The sequence below is a fragment of the Mus caroli genome, chromosome 17, assembly GCF_900094665.2.
Source record: "Mus caroli chromosome 17, CAROLI_EIJ_v1.1, whole genome shotgun sequence".
NCBI classification, from domain to species: Eukaryota; Metazoa; Chordata; class Mammalia; order Rodentia; family Muridae; genus Mus; species Mus caroli.
The window spans coordinates 31,817,494-31,829,684 of NC_034586.1; the positions used below are offsets into that span (position 1 = coordinate 31,817,494).

At 49.7% G+C, this 12,191-nt stretch overlaps 2 protein-coding genes across 4 annotated transcripts; one reads left to right on the plus strand and one right to left on the minus strand.

Moving 5' to 3' along the window:
- The first annotated feature begins 1,006 nt into the window (after positions 1-1,006).
- On the plus strand, positions 1,007-2,845 carry LOC110284009 (lymphocyte antigen 6G6e). Of its 2 annotated transcripts, XM_021149574.1 has the most exons (3): positions 1,007-1,268; positions 1,887-2,012; positions 2,118-2,845. In XM_021149574.1, the coding sequence occupies exons 1-3, from the start codon at positions 1,217-1,219 to the stop codon at positions 2,342-2,344; spliced, it is 405 nt and encodes a 134-aa protein (XP_021005233.1). In that variant the 5' UTR covers positions 1,007-1,216; the 3' UTR covers positions 2,345-2,845. The 2 variants fall into 2 exon arrangements, with proteins under 2 accessions (XP_021005233.1, XP_021005232.1); XM_021149573.2 differs by having other exon boundaries at positions 1,205-1,268; positions 1,887-2,792.
- Positions 2,846-4,385: 1,540 nt separating this feature from the next.
- On the minus strand, positions 4,386-9,475 carry Ly6g6f (lymphocyte antigen 6 family member G6F). 2 transcript variants are annotated; one of them, XM_021149571.2, is made up of 6 exons: positions 9,400-9,475; positions 7,143-7,472; positions 6,796-7,059; positions 5,048-5,209; positions 4,835-4,901; positions 4,386-4,693 (listed from the first exon to the last, which is right to left on the minus strand). In XM_021149571.2, exons 1-6 carry the CDS (start codon positions 9,458-9,460, stop codon positions 4,669-4,671), a joined length of 909 nt encoding a protein of 302 aa, XP_021005230.1. In that variant the 5' UTR covers positions 9,461-9,475; the 3' UTR covers positions 4,386-4,668. The 2 variants fall into 2 exon arrangements, with proteins under 2 accessions (XP_021005230.1, XP_021005231.1); XM_021149572.2 differs by having other exon boundaries at positions 4,589-4,693; positions 5,048-5,206; positions 9,400-9,462.
- Positions 9,476-12,191: the final 2,716 nt, after the last annotated feature.

The window sequence follows — 12,191 nt, forward strand, 5'->3', positions numbered from 1 at the left end:
TCGAGGCCAGCCTGGTCTACAAAGTGAGTTCCAGGACAGCCAGAGCTATACAGAGAAACCCTGTCTCGAAAAAAAAAAAAAATGTATTATTTGTTTCCTTGCGAGTGCAGGTGAATGCATGCATGCTGTCGCGCACTTGTGGGGACCAGAGGATGGCTCTGTGCAGATGACTCTCTCTTCCACCTTTATGTGGGTCCCAGGGCTCAAACTCGGGCCCTCAGCTTATACCACAGGCACCTTTACCTACTGTACTATCTCAGGAGCAGGCTTTAATTGCTGATATGGTAAATGTTGATAGAATTCATACAAAGGAAAGCTCTGTGGGGCCTCCAGTCATTTTCAGGGTACAGGGTGCTCAGATGCCCACTACCCTCTTCCTTGCTGTGACCCTCTCGGTGAAATGTTTCTTTTGTTGGTACTGGGACTGGAACCCAGGGCTACCCAGGAGTTGGATAAACCCTCTAAAACTCCCTGTCCCCACCCAGTCTCTTAATCCCTAACCTCCTTTACAGCCACAGTCCCATCCTGGAAACCAATTCCTTCTTAGAGGAAGGACATACATCCTTTCAGCCCAGCTCCTGATTAATTCTTTCCTGCAAGGTAGTAAAGCCAGGAGGGATAATTATGGGGTAGCATTGTTGAAGCGTGGAGTTAGGGGAGTGAATCAAAGGCATGTGAGCCAGGCAGCGGGGTAGGGCCCCCCAACAGCTGGGCTTGGTGGGTGGGGTGGGGTGTGGGAATGGGTGGGTGGGCTTTGTTGATACCACACTCAAACAGGACTCTGACATCTAGGGCAGGGGAGGGTTCAGAGTGACCTTGAGAGGCATACGGGCTCTGACAGGAACAAACAAAACAAAACAAGAAAAGAAAAAGAAGAAAACAAAAACAAAAACCCCATCTAGAACTGGGAACAGCTTGAGAGGGAGGGAGGGAGGAGGCAGGAGGGAAGGCGGCAGACACAACTCTAGAGAGGCAGACAGCTGGGCTGAGTTAACAAACAGGGAGAAAACAGAAGACCCTCAAGGCGAGCATGGGCAGGAGTGAGAGCGCCTCAGGTGTGGGAACATAGGGCTGTTGCATGAGGCAGGCCAATCTCTCCACACCCCAGATTCTCTCCCTCTGTCTGTTTGTTTGCTGGTTCCTCCCTGTCTTGGGCAGGTGTGTCTGACTCGGGGTACAGGTTTGTGCTCTCGCAGACTGCTGAGCTGTACCTGCCATGGGCCCGTCCAGCGCCTTCCTTGGCGTCCTGTTCCTCTCAGGGACACTGGGTAAGGGTAGACTGGGGAATCCACAGGGAGTGGGGGTGGGGAGGCGGGAAGGGCTGGGACGAGGGCTTGTGCAAGGGCTGAGACAGAGAATGGAAAGGGAGCTGACAGAGGTGAAGAGAAATGGGGAGATTTGAGGACATTGGGAGTCTGAGGCAGGAGGATCTGGACTCCCAGGCTAGTCTGGGCTATGTAGAGCTATGTCTCAGAAGGCCAGAGGGAGGGGTAGCATTTGAGAAGAGCTCTCTGTTCCCACCACTTGTCTCTCACATCCAGCTCTGTGCTCAGTGCCTCGGTCAATGCCAACCCCTGTTTCCTCCTGTCTTTGGCACCATCTACTTCACTTTTGGGGTTCCCCCCATCCTGCTCATGCGGCTTTTTGCTGACTTGTTTCTCTTGGCACTTTCTGTTCCTGTCTGTCTGTCCTGGTCACTGTGTCCCTCTTGTTTCTGTCCCCCTGCATCATCTTTCCTTTCTTGGCTATTTTATATTCCTGTCTGCTCTTTCTGTTTTATGGCTCTCTCCCTCCTTTGTGTGTCAGCCCTCAGTGAGTCCCAGAGGTCTGGGCTTTGCCTCTTTACCTTCTTTTCCTTCCTGCCTTGATCTCTGCTGACCCAACAGGTCTCACCACTTCCCCAGCCAGAGGACGGCTCCACTGTTACACCTGCAGCTTTGCCAAGCCCTGGGACCCTGTTCCCAGGGAGTGTCGAGAGGACGAGGTGTGTGGTGTCAGTGTTGGCACCTCAGGTAGGACTCTGGTGCGATGGCCCTTCTCGGGGTGGCTCCTTACCCTCTCTTTCCTGCCCACGGCTGCCGCCGCCGCAACCTCAGCATTCCTCTTTTGTCCCACAGAGCAAAAGGAGGAGGAGGTCATTGAGCGGAAAGGCTGCCTCCCCAGAGCCCAGTGCCCTCTGCTGGGCCATGCGACCTACTGGTCACGGTCCTACTCTCTCCGGCACCAGTGCTGTGAGCAGGACCTATGCAATGCTGCCGCCTCACAGCCACCCCCCAACCTTCCCCTCATGACTCTGCTACCCCTTGCAGCCATGATCGGCTGGGGAGTACATGACTTCCTCTAGCCCATGCGTACACGGCTGTCAACCCAGGATTCCAGTGTCACCGTGGACATGAAAACACCTGCACAGATGCTGTTGAGACACGCTCAGGAGCGTGACTTTGTATAAAAACCTCAGCCACCGATACCAGTACCTCTACAGACCCGGTTCCTACAGCCAGAGTTCTGCTCCCTGCATGCAAGTGTCCGCAACCTCACCTCATAAGAGACCCCCATCTTTAAACCTAGATGTCCCAGGTCAGCTACCCTGCATGAGCTGTGGGGTCCCAGGCAAAGGGACAGAAATGTCACTGGGGCTGGTGAGAAATAGAGTTCTGCTAGGGGGCATGTAGCTTGGTACCTGAGGGTCTCAAGAACAGAGGGCTACCTTGGGGAACCATAAAGAGTGTATTTAATAAAAGGGCTATTGGGTAGAGATATAGCTCAATGATAGAGTGCTTGCCTACCATACATAAGGCAATCCCCTACACCATAAATAAATAAATAAATAAATAAGCTGTAAAAGCAGATAAGATAGCTGTCTGTAAGCCTGGTAACAGCGCATGTGGTGTTGGTGGTGAAACATACAAGGGTGCACTTTAAGAATGAACTACAGCGGGCGGGCAGAACAGGTGTCTCCCCGAGCCCCAGTATATACTGTCTATGCACAAGAGCCTTGTTTCGGATGTAGGCACCCATTTTAAGAGCTCGGTGATTAAGAGCACTGGTTGTTCCTGCAGAGGCCCTGAGGTTCAGTTCCCAGCACCCACATGGTTCACACAGATCTGCAATTCCAGTCCCAGAAAATCCCAGGCCCTTTCTGGCCTCCTCAGGCACTGAACACAGTGTAGTCCACAGATGTACATGGGAGCAAAACACCAGTACACATAAAAATTTAAAAAAAATAAAAATAAAAAGCCAGGTATAGCCACACACCAGTGCTTGTAACTCTAGGGCCAAATGAGGGGCAGAGACCATGGATTTGTGGGGATTTCTGGCCACCAGGGTAGTTCCATGTTTAGTGACCCTGTCTCAAAGGAATAAGGACATCTGATATCTTCTGTATGTGCACTGGTATGTACATGGGTGCACTTGTATGTATACTACACACACATATGCATACATACACACATGTACACATGCACACACACAGACACACACACACAAATGGACTATAGCTGCTTGGCTGGTTGCGCTGCTGCCACACTTGACCCTTATGGTGCTTCCCAACACCAGGTTCCACTTGTGTGGCTGTCATCCTCTTCCCTGTCAACACCTGGGCTTCAGCTGCTGCAGTTTGAAGGCTGCAGGCAAGATCCAAGAAGCCTGCTCTCTCCTTTGAGAGCCAAGCTTGAAGGAAGAGTCAAAAGGGGCACCTGGCCGAGCGGCTTTTGACGGTGTGTGTGTGTGTGTGTGTGTGTGTGTGTGTGTGTGTGGTGTGAGGGGGTATGGTCTGAATCCCGGCTGGGTTTCTTTCTGGAGGCTAGAGATTGGCTTTGTTGGGAGCATCATCGACACCCTCTTTCACTTCCTCTGTTCGGACAGCCTGGAGGTACTCACTCCACTTGGGATGTATCTGCCAACCCTTGGGTATGCTTCCGCTACCCAGGGAGATAGCAAGAGACTGGTTGGTTCGAGGGTCAGAGCTCACAGTGAGTCAGAAATGATAAGCTGCTCTGGCTGATAGAGAACCACAGAGGATTGTGTCAGAGGAGCATGTGTGCTGGATAAGGACAGCGTCCCAGTGGGGCTGAGGACAGGCATTCCTATTTGGGCTTGGTTTCTGCCTTTCCATATGAGGAAGAAGACTGGGGCCTGACTAAAGAGGTCTTGTTCCCTCTCAGCTTCTCTTTGTGTGAAGAACATGGGGAGGGGACGTCAGATTTACTCGTAAGCCTGTTAAGTCTTCTGTTTTCTCTGTCTCCCACATCTGCCATTTAGGGCTGCTTTTTTCCAAACTCTGCATCTGGGTCTGTCGACATCTCTCTCCCTCATTCCACCCCACACACGTATGACAGATGCCCCACCACTTCTCATGTCTCTGGGCTCTCCTGTCCCTCCTGCCAACAGACCCAGACCCCTTAATCCTCCCTCCTCACTCGGAGTCACTGATGTGCTGGCTGCTTTGAGACAGGAGACCACACCTTTTTTTTGTAGGTGACATCACAGAATGATGTTACTGCTTTCCTTATGTTGTCCCTGGCCCCTCCAGCTTGGTGGCTCTTGGAAGCCCAGTAGGAGTCACACCCTCAGCCACCCCTTGGCCAAAGTTCCAGGGAATCCTTCAGGTGCCAGTGGCTAGAGACACAGGACTGTGGGTCAGGCTTTTCCACGCAGATATCTCCAGGATCACCTGGTCTTGTGGGTAGGTGGGCTATAGAGTTTGCAAAAGCAAAAGGCTGTGTTAAAGCTCCTGGACTTTCTCAGGAACCAGGATCCCCATCTGCAATCCAACCCCAGGTTCCAGGCAGCAGATCTCCCATGCTCAGCCCCTCTGGGATTTAAGGCTACTTACCTAAGGCGGGCCAAGTGGATGTTCTCATAGACCTGGACTTCAGGCTTGAAATGAGGAACTGAGGGCTCTAGGGAAAGGGAGCCATGTGATGTGAAGTCACCAGATAATTCAGGGGTCTATTCCCTGCCTCCCCTCCCCTAGAGCAGACAGGGTCTAGATATGAGCCTAATCCTTTACCCCACACCCAAGTTACCTCTCTGGGAAAAGACTCACCTCTGTCCCGAGACCCCTGGGCCCTCCGCCGCCTCCAGAGCGCTATGCTGAGGGCTATGATGGTGACCCCTTGGCCTGCTGTGAACAATAGCACCAGTATCCAGGGCAAGTCCCAGCTCGGGAGAGTGGCACAAACAGTAGGGGAGGGTTCCGCGGAAGCTGCTGTAACAGCAGAAGAAGAATGACAGGCAGTGCCCCCACACATGCAAATATGCATGCACACATGCAAATCACACACATGGAAAATGAGTTTGCATTTCTCCAGTTCCTTATGCATTCGTCATCCCCTAGGCCTTGCGGAGACCTTTCTGTCTAGAACAATGGCCATTTGCTCCTCTCTCTGACTGATAAATGGGTTATTCTCCATCTGGTAGCGTTCATTCTCAATATAATGGCCTTTTATTTTGTCTAACAATTATAAGCTTTCTGCTTCAACCTTCCCTATCAATAGGCCATTATACCGCAGGATATGTGACCCCTTCTTTGGAAGTCAGCACCCCAGAAATCCCTATGTATTTCCTCTCTGCCATAGAAAAGTCCACATAGAATAGATCTGTCTGTGTCTTTCCTCCATTTGTTCTTGAGACAGGGTCTCGTGGAGTCCAGACTGGCCTTGAACTTCTGTGTCAGCCTTCCAAGTTCTGGGACTGAAGGTGTGTACCACTATGCTTGGCTCATATTCTGGTCTATTTCTTGTCTCTTTTTGGTGGAGGTAGGGAGAGTGAGGTGACTAGGCCTCTCTATATATCCCTGGTTGGCCTAAAATTGGCTATGTAGACCAGGCTGGCCTTGAACTCACACTATTGGCTGCCTCTGTTTCCTGAGAGCTAGGATTATAGGCACAGGCCTATTTCTTTTATTTTGGTGATTTTACTTATTTTTAGAGAAGCAGGGTCACATGTAATACAGGCTGGCTTTGAACGCACTATATAGCCAAGGCTGTCCTCAAACTTTTTATCCTCCTTCTAATCCCCATGTGCTAACAGGGATGTGCCACCGTGCCCAGCTTAAATCAGCCTATTTCTTTCTTGTGTGTGTGCGCGCATGTGCCTGTGTGTGTGTGTGTGTGTGTGTGTGTGTTCACGTGAATGTGGTGGCTAGCAGACAACTGCCAATGTTTTTCCTCAGGTATCCACCTTATTTTTGGAGGTAGATACTGGCCTGGAGTTCATAAAGCAGGCCAGGCTGGCTGGCTCGAGAGCCCTGGGGCCCATCTGCCTTGACTCTCTAGTGTTGGGACTATAAGTCTGCATCATCATGACTGATGCTTTGTGTGTGTGTGTGTGTGTGTGTGTGTGTGTCTGTGTCTCCTGAGTTCAAACTCAGATTCTCATGTTTGTATTATAAGCATTTTTACTTGGTTGAACTCTCTCTTCACCCCTAGATTAACCCCTTTCTTTTTTTTTTTTTTTTTTTTTGGCTTTCAGAAACAGGGTTTCTCTGTATAGCCCTGGCTGTCCAGGAACTCACTCTGTAGACCAGGCTGGCCTGGAACTCAGAAATCTACCTGCCTCTGCCTCCCAACTACTGGGATTAAAGGCATGCGCCACCACACCTTTCTGGTCTGGAAAACTAGGAAGTTGGTTTAATCAACTATTCTTTGTGATAGATGTGGTCAATGAGGGAGTTGGGGAAGCCTTCCCCTCTAGGAAAGTTACCCCCTAGTTACTGGTGTGATTTGTCCTCTTTCCCAACTTTGAGAGAGGGGTTGGAGAGAATGCCCTTCCCCATTCCCTCCCTGATTTTACCTGCCAGGCTAAAGCTGAATCTTTTGTTCTGAGGCAAAAGGCAGCGGATATTCCTTGGCCTACGGCCCCTGGTCTCAGGAAGCCCCTCTGTGGGACACACCAAGAGCAGGGCAGCCCCTTCTCCCCAGAAGTACTGAGCATGTCCTCTCACAGTATTCCTTCCCTCTAGCCAGGTCACAGAGTCCAGACGCCTGGCAGGGACCACAGAGCACAGGAGGGCAGAGCAAGAGGGGCCATCTGGAGACTTCACAGAGAACTGGGATCCTGGCAGGAGAGAGGGGTTCCTCAGTTTCTTGTGTGGTTTTCCTGATCTCCAGTGTCCAGAGAGGTCTTCAGACCCACCTCACCTTTAAGCACGGAGACGTCATACACCCTCCAGTTCTGGTACTTGTGGTTCTGATCCATCACAGTACACCAGTACCGTCCAGCGTCTTCATCCCTGGACCCCTCCAGCCATAAGGAATAATTTCCAAAGAGTTTGAACCTGGAATCAGGTTCGGGTTTCCGAAGGTCTGAGACTGGCTTGTCTACTTGGACCTGGGCCACCAAGATGGTGGAGGAGCCTGCTACAGGGCTTCGGAACCAGGTTAAAAGCTGGCCCCCAAGTAGGGAGGGAGGTGAGGGACACGGCATCTCCACTGACTCCCCAGAGGCTACGTAGATGGTCTGGATGCTGTCTGTGGGGAAGGAGCAGTGTCAGAGCAGAGCTGTTCAGGCCTTCAGCAAGCCCCTACTTTAGTTCCAACTCCTGCCTTCCTTTCCTTCTGGGGTCTTTGTTTGTTTGTTTGTTTTTGTTTTTTGTTTTTGAGATAGTGTTTCTCTGTGTAGCCCTGGCTGTCCTGGAACTCCCTTCTGGGGTCTTCAAGCACTGGTGAGCACACATTTCTCAAGCGACTGTTATGAAGAAAGGGAGGTGGGCTGAGAATGTAGCTCAGTCGGTAAAGTGCTTGCTGGAGGCTTTGGGTAGCTGGCAGAGCGCTTGCCTTTTGGGCATGGCTTGGGTCCCCAGCTTGGCTTAAACCCATAAACTGAATGTGGGGGTACAGACCTGTGATCCTGGCACCCAGAGACAGGAAGATCAGAAGTTTGGCGTCATCCCTCGCCTGCTCAAGGAGACCCTGGGATACACGACTCCCAGAAAGAGTTGGGGAGGGGAGGCCAAGAGTGGAAAGGCTTTCTGTCTTTCCTTGCCAGTGAGAGGCTCTGTCTTGGTCAGGCTGCAATTGTTGGTGACATCCCTTATCTCATCCCACATTTCCTCATCTGTTTTTATTTCCTAAGGGGAACGAAGCCAGGTAGCACACAAGTGATACGAGCACTTGGGAAGCTGAGGAGGAGGGGTTGCATCACATAATAAACATATTACATATCTCTATAATAAAATATATAACAGCCAAGGCTGCTATAAAGCAATACCCTGTCTCAAAACAAACAAATAAAAATAAAATAAGGGAAGCTGGAAGCTGGGTGTGGTTGTACACCTGCAGTCACAGAGTTCAAAGGCAGATGGAGGAAGGAATACTTGACCTGAGAGTTCAAGACCAGCTGGGCTACTGTGACTTTTCTCATTGATTTGACAAAAAAGCCAGGCTAAAGCAACTTAAGAGAGTTAGATGAGTATCATCTCTATCACCATCACTACCATCACCACCATCACCACCATTACCACCATCACCAGCATCACCACTATCACCATCATCACCAGCATCACCACCACCATCACCATCACCATCACCATCACCATCACCATCACCATCACCATCATCTCTCTGTGCAGCACTGGCCATCCTGGAACTCACTCCTTATGTAGACCAGGCTGTCCTTGAACTAAAAGATCCGCCTGCCTCTGCCTCCTGAATGCTGGGATCAAAGGTCTGCATCACCACTGCCCTGCTGGAAGTAAGATCTCTTTTGGCACATGGTTTAAGGCCATCATAGCAGGAAATTTATGGTGGTTGAAACAGGCTTTGCATTTGGATGGACTTCCAAGCAGAGAAAGGGAAATGCCTATACCTGATTGACTTTGCCTTTTCCCTGTTTGTATTGAGCTTACTACCCCAGCCCACTGGGTGGTGCCACCCACACTCAAGGTTGCTTTTCCCTCCTCAGTGAAAACTCTGGAGATGCCCTCACAGACATGCCTAAAGCTATGTGCACTAGAAGCTATGCGTATGACACCCTCATAGCCTCATAGCAGGACCCTCATCTTGTGTCCTCAAATTGACCACGTAGTTGAGGATCACCTGGACCGCCTGCCTGATCCTGGGGCTATCTCCTCCGAGGTGCTGGGGTTACAGGCATGGCACGCCATGGTCACAAGGATCAAACTCTTGCATGGAGATGAGCTGAGAACTGTACACGTGCTGGGCAAGCACTCTGAGCTAGAACCCAGACTCGATGTTTATCTCTTTTAAAAGGACAGGAAACTGTATATAATCTAGGCTCCTGGTACCTCTGGGTCTCCCTAGGACTAAAGGCAGAGAGGGTTCAAGCAAGGTCAGTCTGTCTTCTTGAGTCACGTGCATTTTGAGAAGCACTCAGAGAAGCAGCTTCGGTTCCTCCCAACCTAAGAAACTGCAGAATCCCCCACCTCCTGCCCCTTACCTGCAGCAGCCTGGGGGTGCCCACACAAGAACAGGAGGAGGAATACTACGACAACTGCCATGGAAGAGCCTGCCAAGTTCCCCTGCTCCAAAGACCTGGTGTTTCCAGAGAGGAAGAAGAACACAGATAAAGGCCCACAGTTCCTGGGCTGGACCACTTGGCCTCTGGAAGCATGAGACTGCAGAGAGATAAAACTCAGTTGCATGTCGTCTGGAGGAAGGGGACCTTCCATCTTTCTGTTCTTGGAGTCAGGTCCCAGCACAGGCTGCTCTCGTGTAGAAGGAATCCTAGATGTCTTCCTCTTCTTCACGGAGAAGCCTCCTGTAGCTTGTCATCTATCCCTGAGACATCAGCCAAGAGCCAAATGACTCTGCCTGATTCTTGGCACCCGGCACAAAACTGTACATCCAGGCCATAAGTGATCTCAAACGACTGTTGCTGTGGTTACCTGACATATCAAAGGCTGTTCCAGAGCCCCCAGGAGCGTCTTTAGCTATTACTCAAGGAGAAGCACAGCAGGGACCTGGATTATTCATGGGTGCCTGGGCTCAGAAGCAAATTTTTATACACTTCTTCTGATTGTTTATAATGTGTTATTTAGATAGTTAGTAGCTTTTTGGCTTTTTTTTTTTTTTTTTTGAGACAGGTTTTCAAGTTGAGGTTTCAAATTGTCCAGGTCAGCTTCAAACCCACTGTATAGCTAGAGATGACCTTGAATTCTTGATCATCTGCCTCCCAAGGTATGAGATGACAGGTGTGCATCATTATGAACAGATAGCTACTTATTTTAAACATAAAGCAAGTTATTTGCCACGGAGGGAGTTATATTCCCAGCCATTAAACTATTTTCTTTTGGGCTGGTGAGATGGCTCCAAGGGTTTTTGCCTTTGCCAACAAGCTTAGCAACCAGAGCTCAATCCTCAGGATCCATGTGGTGGGAAGAAAGAACTGGCTCCCCAAACTGTCCTCTGACCTCCACATATGAGGTACTGGCTAGTTTTCAATGTTAACTTTACACAGAAAGACACCGGGGGAAGAGCAAATCTTAATCCAGAAAATGCCTCCGTAGGATCAGCCTGCGGCAAGTCTGCAGGGAATTTTCTTGGTTGGTGATGCAGGAGGGTTCGGCTCACTGTGGATGGTGGCACCCCTGGGCTCATCGTCCTGAATGGTATAAGAAAGCACAGAGTGCTTACTCAAGCCCCTAAGCAGCACTCCTCCATGGTCTCTGCATCAGCTCCTGCCTCCAGGATCCTGCCTTACCTGCGCTCCTGCCTTGACTCCCTTCAGTGACAGACTGTGACGTGGAGGTGGAAGATGAAGTTAAGCTTTTCCTCGAGTTGCTTCACATCATGGTGTTTCATCACGGCAATAGAAATTCTCACTAAGGCAGGTGAGGTGCTTGCACCTTTAATCCCAGCCCTCGAGAGGCACAGGCAGGCAGACCTCTATGAGTTTGAGGCCAGCCTGGTCTACATAGTGAGTTCCAGGACAGCCGGGGCTACAAAGTGAGATTCCATCTTGGAAAACAAACAAACAAAAACCAAGAGCCCTAATAAAGTGTCTAAGTTCGGGTTAATGTTGCTTTGATGAAACACCATGACCAAAGCAACTTGGGGAGGAAATAGTTTATTGGGCTTACACTTCCATATCATAGATCACCAGTAAACACAAGATGGGAGCTCACACAGATCAGGAACCTGGAGGCAGAAGCTGCTACAGAGGCCATGGAAGGGTGCTGCTTACTGGCTTGCCCCTTTTCACTGTAGGTCTGCATAAGAGTGACCACTGACAAGCACACGACAGAATCAATACGAGGCTGTCTTAAAATCTCCTCTGCCAATGGCATTAATCCAAAACTCTCAGACATGCAGGCTGTGTACATATATGGATACACACACAAATGTAATTTTACAAAAGGGGGAGGGATTTGGTGTGGTAGTGATGCATGCCTTTACTCCTAGCACTTTAAGATTTATTTCTACTTATATATTTACTCCATCTGCTTGTATATCTGTATGCCAGAAGAGGGGATCAGATCGTAAGCCACCATGTGGTTGCTGAGAATTGTATGTAGGACATCTCGAAAAGTAGCCAGAGCCCTTGACCACTGAGCCATCTTTCCGGCCACCAATCCTAGCACTTTGAACAAGGTTTTTTCTCTATATAGCCCTGAGTGGCCTGGAACTCACTACATACGTAGACTAGGGTGGCCTGGAACTCAAGAGACGCATCTGTCAACACACCCATCTCTCTCTGCCTCTCAAGTGCTGGGATTAAAAGCATGTGCCACTACACCGGGCAGATTACTTCTTTCAAAAACTTAAAAAAAAAAAAAAAGACTCTTGGGCTAGAGAGATGGCTCAGTGGTTAAGAGCACTGACTGCTCTTCCAGAGGTCCTAAGTTCAAGTCCCAGCAGCAACCACATGGTAGCTCACAACCAACTGTAATGAGATCGGACGCCCTCTTCTGGTGTGTCTGAAAACAGCTACAATGTGTTCATATACATAAAATAACTTTTTTTAAAAAAATAGAATTCTTCAGAAGAATCCTGATATTTCTTCTAATGGGTACATCTCTCTCTCTCTCTCTCCTCTCTCTCTCTCTCTGTGTGTGTGTGTGTGTGTGTGTGTGTGTGTGTGTAACCCAGGGCTTTCAGCATGTTAAGCAAAGTTTTCTATCCTTGAGCTACATATCCAGCCACTAGCCTCTTTTCTTGAAGTTCTTGTCAAATGCTCCTACTCTCACCCAGTGATCCTTCCAGAACATGCTGACATTAAGGGATAGGGTT